The following is a 13,762-nucleotide window of genomic DNA, read 5'->3' on the forward strand; positions in this document are numbered from 1 at the left end:
ACAAAACAACCCCAAACCAAAATAAAGCATTCTGATTACTCTGGCAACGTGACAGCAGATTTGTCTTTATTGCTATCAAATGTTTGGCAAAACATAAAAGCAAAGGAGTATGGAAGCAAAGAAATATTTTTAGGGTAGAGAATTAATTCTCTTGGGAAAAGACCAAGACAGTGTTAGTATTGTCAGAATGTAACTTATTGAAGAAGACATTTTCTGGATGAAAATAGGCTTCACAATAAGAGCTATGGAAGAGAAGAAGACTCACTGAATCATTATCCTTTAAAGAATCAGTCTTTTTTCAAGAGCAGTTTGGGTGAGCGGGTACCTATATTGCATTATTTTTACAGTACTGTGTGTGAAACTTCTAATTTAGTGTTAGTTTCATCTGCTGTTACCAAAGCCAAATTTCTATGGTTTCTCTCACTTCCTAGCTCTTACAATGTTCCATTATGTTCATCCTTTACCTTTTTAATGTGATTCTTCCAGGCACTTTAGTTTATTTCTAGTGCATTGTAGTCTGTGCACCTCTTCACACTGTGGACCTCCTCAAAGGATGAGGATGGCAGAGCTACCTCCTCAAACAGATGATCAGTTCAATATCTGTTCATGCTTCTTTCTGTGCATTCGTATGCCATTTTGCGGGACTCTCAATTGCTTCCTAGCCCCAGTTCTGGACATCACTGGCTAACTTCTTTTTGGCCTAGGAAATCAAGAAGTACCAAGCTTTGTTCCCTGGCTCTCAGGCCATAAACACAATATTAAACTCTTTTATTACCCAAAGCTGTGTAACCACATCCACAGCCTGTTGCAGCTGGGCCCTGTTGTGGACTGACTGTGGCTGGGATTCATCTGGGAGAGAGCAGCAGGCACAGAACAATAACCCCTGAGCAAGCCTCAGTAACACAGAGGACATCTTCCAGTGCCTGTGCCATGGCACTACCTTATTTTTGACATGATCTTCAGAGAACTCCAGAGGGTAAAAATGAGCCTGAGTGGCCCCTGTGCACAGAATGAAATGCAGGCAGCCTAGAGGTGCTGCTGCTTTGGTGGCACTGTGGGGCTCCACCTGCCCTTGTGGTAATGTGGTGGGACCAGTGACCAAGATGGTCACAGCTCCTCTCGGTGAGGTCTGTCTGCAATAGTGGAGGTGATTTATAGAGTGGCAATGGCAACCCATGGAGCAGCACAGCTTTCATGGCTAGGAGAGCTCAGGTGCATTGAAGATATAATGAAGTTGCCTAAATTTCTCTTAGCAGCCTCTCCTTGTGCAGGTAAGTTCACTGATCATTTAGTGAGTCATGCTCATTATCTCTAGCCTAAAAAACTATTTAAGTTATTAAGGTTTTTTGGAAAGTGACTTTGATCCAGTGTAAGCAATGAAGAATGTTCTACCCAAAAGACCCCCAGGTCTGATGTCAGGGTCAACTCGGGCTGAAAAGAGGAGTGGATCTGCATCACCATCTATCTATCTGATGGTGACTACCTAACTCTTTTGGGGTCACAGGATGTCTTGAAAGATGTCTTCTGGAGACAGCTCCTCACTTGGCCAGTGAAATCTGCGCTGGCCTTCCCCACCCAGTGCTCTGAGCCATGATTCCTCAAGCCACCCAAGCGCTCAGATGTGTGATACCAGCCCCCGTGCCAACCTGTCTGTCAGTGCTTTGTCTCGTCCTGGTTCCCTAAGAAGTGAAAGCAGCAGGTCTCAAGCAGTTGCTGGTAGAGTTTGCCTTTCCTGTAAAATCCCCAAGACTGGACTCTACAGGCAAGGCGCCTGCGTTTGTTTGTCAGCAGCTGGCAGTGGCACGGGCGAGCTGCCCCCTGGCTGCAGCGCTGCGGTGCACGCTGCCGCCTCGTGTCACCAGCCACCTCTGTGCCGGCCGAGAGGAGAGCCACTGCCCCTCCCTGGTAAGGTACACCTCCATGTGGCTGCCCCGCCCCGTGCTCAGCCACAGGATGGGCTCTGAGCGTGAAGATGGGATCACTGTGAGCTGGTTGGTACATCACTCGCTTACCCACATGTAAAAGGTCAAAATGCAGTCAATGTTACCATCTTTAAACTGAGGCCTGTGGGTGGATTGGATTTTTTAAGATCTCTCTGCGAAGTTTTCCTTGCAAAACCGATTATTTTTCTTCGTAAATCAACTATTTCAAACCTTGTGTATGATCTTCGCAGCATTTCACATATTTGTGTTTCAAATACATTATTTCTTAAGAATGAATTGTTGTGGAAGGAACATTCAATCTGTTTTGCACACTCAGGTAAGACAGAGGTGGTTTATTTCTACAGCTGTAGGACAGAACACAGAGCAACAGAGGTTAAGCTTCTATTGACTTTAAAATAAAAATATTAGGTTTTATATACAGAGAAAGAGTCAAGTGTTTTTCAAGTGTGCTGAACACCAGCAGTGCCATTTTGGAAAACAAAACAAAACAAAAAAGGGATCTTTTTTTTGTAAATAGTATGAAACACTGGAGCTGCACTTTATTTTTGCAGCAAGGCAGGACTGGATGTATCCCAACAGGTCACACTAGCCACAGGTGAGGCTCCCCTCTCTACAGTCCCTGTCCCTCTTGCTACTACACAGTACACAGGCACAACAGTTTGTTTTGTGCACTTATTTCTCTTGCAAGTACATTTCAAATATTTGCTTATCATTTTGAACACAGCTCCAATCCAAATTAACCTAATTCTGATATGTTTTATACAGAGAAAAGTTCACAAAGCCTGATGGCAAAAAAATTTTCCCATGCTTTGTCAAGAAATCAGCATCATGTCTGAAAGTACAATTAAGAAAAAACAAAAGTTTATACTTTATTGTTTTAAAGGAAGAAGATAAAAGGAAACAGGCTCAAGGGCAACAGCAGCAGCTAGGGTGAATATTCACCCCTAAGTTGTTTGGGTATCTTTGACATTTCCCCTCTTTCAACTCCTGTATGGTCAACCTGAACCTAGACAGTCTTATGGAGATCAGATGCCTTCAGGCATCATGCAAGATACAAATGGGACTTCTATAGCTTTCAAAAAAAAAAAAAAAATTAAAATTCAGTGAGGTGATATTCCAATAGTCTTGTTAAGTTAGGAGACAGGCTGTGTTGTATCTTTCTTGTCTGTTTAGGGTAGCAACTGTGTTGAAGAGGATGTGCCTGAAATCTTGATGAAATCTTACCCCTCAGATAGGGTAAGAAAAGTCAGTGTCAGGACAAATGACCCACTAATTACTCCTAATCCTCTGCCCTTCCCCTAAAGGAAGGCTGAAAGGACTGGCTTCATCTGAACTTTTAACTGCCTCCCCTGGGACAGCTTCTTTTCCAGTAGTTTAGATATCAGCTGTAGCTCAAGTGCATGGTGAGAGATTCCTCCTGGATTTAGACCTATTTAAAAGAGACTAGACAGCTGCACTAGATAAAGGAGTCTACAAAGTTAGGTGACATGAGTTTTCCCCTGTTATCTACACTGATTAATTTTCATGCTTGAACTCATGTTTTCTTACCCTGCAGTCCTGACACGGTGGATATCAGGTTCTTGTAGGAGGTGTCACTAGACCTGGGAAATCTCCTAGGGTTTATCAAGGCCAGGCCAGTAAATGATTAATCCAGCCAAGCTACCCGAGAGTGAGGCTGCATTTGTGAAAGACTACCAGACACACCTTGGTGCACAAGTTTATGCAGGGAAAGCTTCAATCTCCCACATTATCCCAGATTCTAAGTCATGGCTGTCTCACAATGCTGGAAACACTTTCCAGCAGTGTAGTTTATATTTTACTCAAAAAAAAAAACCCTGTACAAAAGTCAGCACTCCCAGAATCCTAAAGGGGAAATCAATCACTTCTCAAATAAGCAAATAAAATAATATTCTTATGCAGAGTTCTTTTTTATTATAAAATATGAACGAATTATTTTGGGTTGGATATTAACAAAAAACAAAGTGTGGGCACGTTGTGCTTATTCAGTGATGCCAAGAGTGGGCTTCTACTGCACTTGGCACAGACGCCCGGGTCTCTCTGGGCCACTCTGCAGGGCTGCCCATCGTGCCACGGCACATGCTGCAGAGCTGGGCTTGCTGGAGCAGCAGCAGACACCCTGGAGCAGGCACAGAGGTGTGGACTGAGCCTTGCTACAGGCTTTCATAGGCTGGGGAGAAGAACTTGCCAAAATGTAAGAAGGGGACAGAGGGAAATGAGAAAGAAAAGAGCCTGAACCAGAAGGCAGAGGCTATAGGATGTGCTGTCAGTGAGGAGATCCCTTCTGTGAAGCCTGGGTCTCCTCATATGCTGTACACAGTACAGTGTTCCATTCAGGGACTAGGCACCTCCAAAACCACAGGATGTTGCAGTGGTGACTGTTTTAGAGCTTTGTCCTTCTGTGATTCTAGCTCTAAGTAAATAATTATGCTTATTTTGTTGTCAAGCATGGGACACATTGGTGTAACAGGCACCAGTGGTGGAGACTGATGGGATGAGGATCATTTTCAGTTACAGAGCAGCACAGTGCATCTACAGGAAGGACCTGAAGGAGAGACCCCCTTGTACTGTAACAACCCTTTTTTGTTGTTGTTTGATAAACTACAAGCCATACAAGCTCCCTGTGTAACAGGAGAAGAGTATCCCAGCTCACAGGGTGGTGCAGCAGAGTTTTACACAGCGTGTTGATCACGTTGATCTTGCCTGCAGGTGATGTCCATAACAGCACTAGCCAGCTGGATTAGACATGCCAGACAGAGCATGGGATTTTCCACTGCATTGACTCTCTGAAGTCAGTTATCAGAAGAAAGCAGTCAGGAGTGCAGAGGGCAGTTTGTCTTCTGATGCTGCTGGTCATTCTCTGTCTCCTACAGTTGTCTTTGGTGTCCTTTTTTCCCCAGGTAAAATTCAGGGAAACATTTTTGACAGAAGCAGAAAAAAACCCCTTCCACATCCAAGAATGAAACTCAGCACAAAAAATGTTCTGAAGGAATATCCCCCATCACTAAGGAAGAGAAGGAAGCTTATGAAGGATTCAAGATGAATTAGTTGATTTGACTTATGTAACATGGCAATCAGTAAAAAGAACCCATAAACTATTAAAATAAAATTCTGGTGGCTATCAGTATTTTTTTCAACTGTGGGAGATTTTCAGCCATTCCAATTTTTTTTTTTTTTTTAACTAGCAGGTTGCCACACAAGGAAAATAAGAAGCACACAATTTTCTGCTGGCACAGATGTTCCCAATGCTCATGACCTCTCATGGATCTTACATTTGTACATAGTCAGCATTAGTCAGGAATTAATTTTCTGTACATGAGAAGTGACTAAACAGTTGGAACTGGTTTTATTTCTTTAAGAATTGGGAGCTTCCCATTGGCAGAGAACTGTTTGCAACTCTCTTTGTAGGAGGGGCTACAGACTTATATAAACTCAAGGCAAAGCTACTGAGGGCTTAGAGTGAGTTGCACTGTGCACAAGGTAAGCTTTATGGATTTTAGACATGCATAGGGAATTAGTGTACTTAAAACTAAAGCAGTGAATGGGTTTTATGGATAAAATACTTGTATGTACTTTCTTTGCTAACATGATGACATGCATCAAATGTTAAATTATTGATTCACTGCTTTCTAGGTGTACAGATTTAAGAAAAAGAAATGTAGCTCTCAGAAGCATGCAGTGCTTTGTCTCACCCCCTTCTTCCTGCTGTAGAGATGACATTATTTACAAGGGAAATATGGCAGGTTTTTAAACCATTTCCTTTTTGCTGCTGTGAACGCCTCAGCTTTATTGTTGATGCAGTGTTAATGACCATAAAGCTAGTATAAACTAGACACTGCCTACCTGTTTGCTGTGGATATGTACACACTGGTTCTGAATGGGGTGGTGGATGAAAGTCTGTCTGGAAAATCTTGCTTTAAATTCCAGCAAAGTTAGAGCTGGACCAAGTAGGTGTGCTGCACTTTGGCTCTGTCTGTGTTAAAGGTAAATCTGATTTTACCAGAGACAGAATTAAATTCTATGTCTTCAGGTGCTTGCCTAAAGAAATAGGAGGACAGGAAATCCTTCCTCTCACTTTATGATGGAGCATAATGGTTGCTGGAGAAAGCACAGCAATTGCTGAATTTATACTGTGTATCTGATTAAACAGTAAACTGTATCCGGAGATAATGCCAAAATAAACAGAGCAGTGCGCCTTGCACAACCTGCTTTTTGGTCAGAGCAGAATGTTAGAGACTCAAAACCAGCATTCGGAACCTGTGTTTTGCAAAACTTAGTCCTTTATTCCAGATAGCAGGAAATCAGGCACGTGGAAACATGTCTGGGAAACCCAAGCTGCATTACTTCAATGGACGAGGCCGGATGGAATCAATACGGTGGCTGCTAGCAGCAGCTGGGGTTGAGGTTTGCCTCTGTTTTTTTTCTACTAAGAGCATGTGACAAATATGTATTTTCACTGTTCCTTATAAAAAATGTGACTGACCAGCAGTTTCAAGCTCTGCATTTAGTGTGCTGCTGACTAAGCCAACAATGACCTCTAGCTTACCATAAGCAGGCGGGCAAGTTCCTGTTTTACTTCAAGGTATCATGTGCCAAAGCATACTGGTAGCACCACAAGTGCCTCTAGCCTGTAGCTAGTGAAAGAAAAAATTAAATCTGCAGCCACAGAACCTGGCTTCTTATGTTCTGATCATAGGGGTCGAGCACTTTCAGTTCTGAAGACCTTCAGTTAAATCCTAGTGGCCCAAATAGCAAAAAAATTATTATGCCTACTACAATGTAGCTTACCCTTGAAAGTACTGCATATTATAAATCACAAAGCAATTGGTTTTACTTCTAATGGTTTCTGATATTAAACTGGAGAGGGAGTGTGGGGATTTGTGTGTTCTACAAGCTTTGAGGTTCTGTCATGGTGATGGGCAGTGTGCCAGAAAGCTGCACGGAACAAACGACCTCTTCTTTTCGTCCCTCCTTTTGCCAGCTTGTGGCAAAGGAGCTTTACCACAGTTCTGCGGCTGCAGTGGGAATTTACTTATCTTCCTTCCTCCCTGCACCACCTCTTGCCAGCACTGACAGCAGAATTGGCATGGTCACCATTTGCTCAGCAAGGCAGGGGTTTGTGCCCTTCAGTCAACTCAGGTTTAGCCCAGATTTTACCTGCACAGAAATATGAATCACATGTGAGAGGGAAGAGGAGAGGATGTGACAGAAGCAAAATAAATTTTTGAAGATACCACTTCCAAATCTGATTTCTTTTTTTTAAAATAAAATTCCCCAAAACACAACTCTTCATGCTCTCACTGTCTCATGCAAAACAGAAGCTGAAACATGCAGTGACAACACAACTTCTCTTCCATATTTCCTGCAGTTTGAAGAATGTTTTCTGGAAACAAAGGATGATCTGACCAAGTTGCAGAAGAGTAAGTTTCCTTCACTTTTAAATAATTACATAATATTAATAAACATAATTAGAATTGTTTGTCTTAGGACACCTAAGAAGTCTTATGTCCCTTAAAAAGAAGATCTAGGCTGGACTGTACATGAGGTAGCACAGATGCACACTGCAGTGCATGAGTATCATCCACCTAGCTGCTTCAGTCTCCATGGAATCACACAAGGGCTGGGGTCAGAAGGTACACCTTGAGATCATCTGCTCCACCGCCCCTCTTCAAGCAAGGCTGCCTAAAGCCCGCTGCCCAGGAAAATGTCCAGTTGGGTTTTGAGTACCTCCAAGGATGGAGATGCCACAGCCTCTCTGGGCAACCTATTATGCTCTTCAGTCACTCTCACAGTAAAAAAGTTCAGATTGCTTAAGTTCAGATGATTGACTCTTCTTTGTTTCTGATTATGCCCATTCCCTCCTGCCCTATGACAATACACGGGTTTGTCATCAAACCACCTTTAAATTTATTAGCATTTTAGGTTGCTTACAAAGTTTTATAATCCATATGAAAACAGAGCTGCACCTCTTGTGTGTTCCTGTTTCCAGTGCAGCTAGTCACCTTCCTCTCTTTAGCTTCCATCTTTGTGAACACAATGTTCACATTTCCTCCAAACCAAATTACATGTCTGTGCTCTTACAGTTCACTTGGTTTTTCAGAGAAGTCTGAGCTAGCTAGGGTTGGCATTTGCAGTCCTGCTCTCCTTTAGGAACAATGACTTGATCCATCTGCCACCTGCTGACTTTCAAAAAGTATTTTGAGACATGTGCATAAATGAAAATATGCCCTTAATAGCAAACAGTTTCTCTGCATGATTGCCTTACAGTGGCTAAAAAGATAAAAGTAGCTAATCATTTATCTGAGTCAAGAAATATAATTCCACAAAGCAAATACTCTGACTTGCTTCTGTGATCGTTTATTTATTTATTTATTTTTACTTCTACCTTGTTAGAATAAGGTTTCTGCAGACTATCAAGGGATTTACATGGCTACACTCTCATACCAAGTGATACTTGTCTCTTGCAGGGATCTCATGAGACCCACCCATTATTCCCTGCTTCATGCCTGTACAGATGTTTGCCACTGCAGAAAGTCAATATAGGAGGCACAAAGATATTATATGCACCTATATTCACATTACATATTGACAAGCCCTTAAATAGTCCAGTTTTCCGTAATACTTACCAAAGCATGACAGAAACTGTCTGCATCAGATCGGTCCTTGCCACCTACATTAACCTTCAGGAAAGTCATGAGTCAGGGTCATGTAGCTCAGGATTTGTTTACAACAGCGTATGACTGCCAAAAGTTCTGCATTTGGGTGCTTCTTCAGGTCTGAAGAAAATTCAGGAAGCTGATTGCTATAAGTCAAGTTATTAACAGGTCACTAAACAAGGGTTCGTGGTTTCACGGTAAGTTTTTGTCATATCTTCTTGTGAGAATGAGGAGGAATGCCGGTGAAAGGTTTATCAAGCGTTGGAAAGTGGAGGAGTCACCATCCCTGGGAGTATTTAAAAGTGTAGACGTGGCGCATAGGGATGTGGTTTAGTGGTGGACTTGGAAGTGCTAAGCTTACAGGTGGTTACGGTGCCAAACACCCACTAATGGTTCTCATTCAGAGACTGAATTTCTCCTTGTCTTGTCCCCTTTTCCTAGATGGATCCCTGCTGTTCCAGCAAGTGCCCATGGTGGAGATGGATGGGATGAAGATGGTGACGACCAGAGCCATCCTTGGCTACATAGCAGGGAAATACAACCTCTATGGGAAGGACCTGAAGGAGAGAGCCCTGTACTGTAACAGTGCCATCTTTGCTTGTTTGTTAGACTACAGTCCAGGCTACCTCCCTGTGTTAGAGAATATCCCAGCCCAGTTAAATTTGGGGTGATGCAGCAGCTTTTCACGTAGCACATGCTGAGTGTGACTGCGGGTGATGTAAGGACCATCTAGATGAGATAGGCAGCATGGTGCAAGGGAGTTCATGAAGACCAAAGGTCAGCATGGTTATCAGAAGGCAGCAGTCAGGAGTGCAGAGGGCAGACTGTCTTCCTGGTGCTGCCTTTCCTTTTCCCCTGCATTCGCCAGCAGCTGGCTCTTTCACCACATCCAGTTCAAAACGAAGGAAACAAAAACCTTCCCTCTCTGGTGACCTAGAGTTTTAGAATTCATAACTGGGTACTAAAGGACAGGGCTGTTGGGGCGTGTGGTTTGACCTGAAGTGTTTTTAACTGCTTCAAGTTGATTGGCACTGGTAAACGCACGTCAAGATACTTGTTAGGATTGTGCAGAGCCACTGCTTAACTTAGCGCGTCTGACTGGATTTAAAACACAAATCTGGATGACACGCGTGCCAGTTTTTTCACTCAGGTTCAAAAAAACCTAACAGAGAGAAATATCACCCCTAGTGAAAAATGGAAGGGGGACAGTCACTCAGCTTTTGGTCAGGCATTTTGCACTTGTCTTTCACCATGCTACCCCCCAGCCCCAGCCCAAAGCTACTGCACTCCAGGGGAAACTGCCCCAAGTGACCCATGCTGGATAGAAGGGGCAGAGAGTTCCCAGCATCTCCGTGGGTTTATGCCAGTAGCTATGGTGCTATTCAGACCTACTGTGCGTGACTTGACCAACCGGATCTTTTCCTTTCAGAATTGATATGTACGTGGAAGGAATCACAGATCTGAATGAGTTACTCATGACCCACACGTTCCAACCAGCGGATAAAAAGGAGCAACATCTGGCTACTCTTGTGGACAAGGCCACAAACAGATACTTCCCAGTCTATGAGAAGGTATGTGGTAAAGATGTAGTAGCCTAATGAATATTGTTTTCCTGAAACTCCATCCTGGATCTACACAAACAATTTTTATTAAGGAAAACAGAAAAGAAAAACTGCCACTTAAATATAAATGCTATAATTTTGGTGGGGCTCAGGTGAGCATGAAGACAGGACACTATACGGGGGAGAGAAGGCACTACAAATCTGGGACAGATGCAGAGCTGCAAAGACTCAGGACACTGAGCTCCCCAAATGTTCATGTTACAGTCTGCATGTTGTTCCAGACAAAAGATACTAGAGCATCAGCTTTTACATAAAGTCTCCTCCTGAAGTGCAGAAAACCCCTCTGTCACACATTCTATGTCAAAAGGTTACAGCTCCTTATGTAATAAAGGGAGGATGGGTTAGCTTGGTGTCAAGACCATGAGGCACAAGTTACACGTGGAGAGCTTCCAATGCATGTTCCCAAAACCGAAGAGGAAACAAGTGAGAAGTAAGGGAGCTGCCCCTAACTCAAAAGAATCCAAGATACTTTTACTATGTCCTGGCTCTTGTAAATTTTGTATAGGTATTTTGATGATGATGGTACCCCATAAAGCTTAGCCTTCAACACAGTAGCACTGTTTACATGAGCTACAGAAGTGAAGCCAACAGGGGTACACCTGAGGTGCCACAAAGAAATGCAGAGAAAGGACTGATGAGTTGTACCTAAGATGACAGTGTGGTCAGATCATCCCTTTGTACCACAGATGCTCTTACTGCATTTCCTTCTCTCAAGGACAACTGCATGCAGGGTATGACCTTGCTTTGAAGATATTCTATTAAGTCCCACAGAGGGAAAAAAAAAAATCACATCTGCTTCTGGTTCTCTGTTTTTAGGTTTTGAAAGACCATGGACAAGACTTTCTTGTTGGCAACAGGTTTAGCAGGGCAGATGTGCAATTACTTGAAACCATTTTAATGGCAGAAGAGTGCAAGCCTGATATACTTGCCAAATTTCCTCTCTTGCAGGTAATTGAATGGTCAGTTTTAATGGACAATGAATCAAAGCAGGACCACTGATTTAAACTGGTTGAGAAATATGGGAGAGTGGGAGGGTGAGGAAAGAAGTGATAAGACAAAATCAAAATCCAATATCTCAAGTATTTTTAGCCGGCCTCAAATACCAATGGTTTTTGCTGCTTTCTGTCACTATAGTCACAAAAGCAAAATAGCAAAAAAAAAGCATATAACTAGTACAAAATTATAACATAAAATATAAATACAAAAGCATACAAATTCTTCCACAGGAATAACCCATAATGTTACTTTTAGAGCACAGGTAACATCTAAATGCCTGATAGTTATCATGGTTCTTGAGCACAGTGCTCTTTTTGTTTTGTTTTGCAGAGTTTTAAAGCAAGAATAAGCAATATCCCCACAATAAAGAAATTCCTGCAGCCTGGCAGCCAGAGGAAACCACCACTACAAGAAAAAGATGTAGCTAAAGTGATGAAAATTTTCCACTGAGCAGCAACCTAACCCCACAAAAACTCTGTTTCATTGTCTTTGTGTTTGCTGATAGTGGCAAAGTGAAATTAATGAAAATAGTCAAAAGGTTTTTGATCTCTCTTTCCTTAGCTACAGGACTGGTTTTTGCTTACTGCAAAGACCTCCAAGGTATGTTATGCTACATGAGCATAACATCAAACAAAACAGTTCACTGAATAAGGGGGTACACTGGACAATACAGGATGCCTTAATTTACTTCACAGAGTACCTGAAATAAATTCTTACTATTGACACTCAAACCCAGTGTGTTCAATGACTTCTTGCTGCTACTTATATAAGGGCTCTCTGGTTCTGTCTTTTTGTCATTACCAAGAATTGCTGAAAAATGAAGACAGCTGAGCCCAAAGAGTGGGCTATGTATCTGTGCTGGGAAATGCCAGGAAAAGCCTGCAGGTTCTGGTTTGATGGGGATGACAGGTTTGGATTTAGCTTTCCTCTGAATGTAACTTGAAGTATTCTGGGACTAGAGATCCTACTGCACCTCTCTTTTGTCACTAGATCTGTAAACTCTTGTACTGCAACATAACTAATTAAGAAAAGCTCTACTATAGCAGCTAAAAACACTTTGCAGACTTGACTGAGAAACAAATGCTTGTTGCCAACTGTAAAGTTGAAAAGTTACTGAGGAAGGAGGAGTCAGATTGGTGTCAGGTGCCCGTGAGACCTTGAAGTGTAGGACTTCGTGCTGACTTAAGTAAATTTATGTTAACCTACAACTTATATTTAACTAAGCCTAAGTTGTACATTACCATCACTTAAATCAAGCTCTAACACTAAAATGCTGGCAAAACAGTTGAACACATCAATATGTGTATTATTTAAACACCAAATCAACCAAGTATGTAAACCCAATAGCCAGTGTCCTAACACTAACTAATGCTCTACTACTGGCAGTTTTAAGCTGAGCAAACTCAGGGGACTAAAAATCTTGGTAACACCAATAGTTTCTTTGAAAAAAAATGCCAAGACAGGAAAAAAAAAAGACCAATGTTTTTCTGCAGCAGAGTATGTATAAATTAGACTTGTGAGAGCTGTTTCCCGGACGCTTCACCAAAGCACTTGGGCAGCAACTGCAGCTGCTGAACAACTATCAGAGGCTTGACCTGGAAACTTCAGCTGTAGGAGCTGACCCTGTGCTGTGCAAGCTCTCCTGCATGGCCAGGTGGGTTTAGGAGACTGCACAGACCCCAGCCCTCGGGCAGGCAGAGCCCGAGACCCTGGCACGCCAACGGCCTCTTTCCCAGTCACGCCATCGCTGCGACCCCACTGCTACCTCGGGGGCCTCAAAACTTTTCCCTTGCCCCCCACACTCCTCAGCTGTCTTGTCCCTTTGGGGTGCCACCACGGCAGCCTGCCAGCCTCAAGCTCAGCCCAGCAGATAAAGTTTCTTCGTAATGTTGTCCCAAAAGCAGGGTCGTTTACCTGGTGTGCAGTACACCAATACACCCACAGAGCAGATGTATTTTATTTAGTTCTTTTTTTGTTCATATTTAGTTTGTAGTGGGTGCTAGGTGGTAGTTCCACAAAGCCAGCTCACCAACATCCTGTACCAGCAGTTATTTATACACAAAGTTTTAATTATTCAGCTTTCTAATAGGTAGGCATTGTTATTCACCTAACGGACTGGTTAGAGTATCTTCGCTTGCTGCGTAGGTCACTACACACACTCTGTCCTTGCTCTTTTGAGGAGATGGCACTGTTGGGGTGTGGGGTCCATGAGTCAGGGGTCGTGATCTCCCACTGCCACATTCACTTTTCCCCAGTTCCTCCAAAATTCCACTGACTTCGTGTTTCTTTTGGCAATTCCCCAGCTCCCAGCGCCTTTTGAGAAGGGTATCTCCTTTTTCCTCAGCTCTTTTTCAAAGGCCTAGCTGTTAGGTTGTCACAGTTCATTGCTAAAAGCGAATACTTCGCTATCCCCTGGCTCCTTCTTCCCGCCGCCAGGTCGTGTTTCTCGAGGCCACGGTAACAATTCGTTGTTTCGCCAACCGAGAAATCCACTGCCTGCTGTACACTAACAGGAGGTCAGGGGCCA

At 43.0% G+C, this 13,762-nt stretch overlaps 1 protein-coding gene across 1 annotated transcript; it reads left to right on the top strand.

The window, feature by feature from the left end:
• Positions 1–6,256: 6,256 nt before the first annotated feature.
• LOC103781048 (glutathione S-transferase-like) lies at positions 6,257–11,765 on the top strand. Its single transcript, XM_008948752.1, has 6 exons — positions 6,257–6,365; positions 7,330–7,381; positions 9,059–9,191; positions 10,047–10,188; positions 11,056–11,187; positions 11,566–11,765. Exons 1-6 carry the CDS (start codon positions 6,279–6,281, stop codon positions 11,683–11,685), a joined length of 666 nt encoding a protein of 221 aa, XP_008947000.1. The 5' UTR covers positions 6,257–6,278; the 3' UTR covers positions 11,686–11,765.
• The last annotated feature ends 1,997 nt before the right edge of the window (positions 11,766–13,762 follow it).

Source organism: Merops nubicus, unplaced genomic scaffold, assembly GCF_000691845.1.
Source record: "Merops nubicus isolate BGI_N331 unplaced genomic scaffold, ASM69184v1 scaffold31301, whole genome shotgun sequence".
In the NCBI taxonomy this organism is placed as follows: Eukaryota; Metazoa; Chordata; class Aves; order Coraciiformes; family Meropidae; genus Merops; species Merops nubicus.

What these genes read in the sequence shown, in the direction of transcription:
- LOC103781048 (XM_008948752.1), top strand. Translation starts at nt 6,279, where the DNA reads ATGTCTGGGAAACCCAAGCTGCATTACTTCAATGGACGAGGCCGGATG. An exon ending in TCTGACCAAGTTGCAGAAGA is followed by an intron (nt 7,382 to 9,058) that starts GTAAGTTTCCTT and finishes CCCTTTTCCTAG; the next exon opens with ATGGATCCCTGCTGTTCCAG. An exon ending in GACCTGAAGGAGAGAGCCCT is followed by an intron (nt 9,192 to 10,046) that starts GTACTGTAACAG and finishes TTTTCCTTTCAG; the next exon opens with AATTGATATGTACGTGGAAG.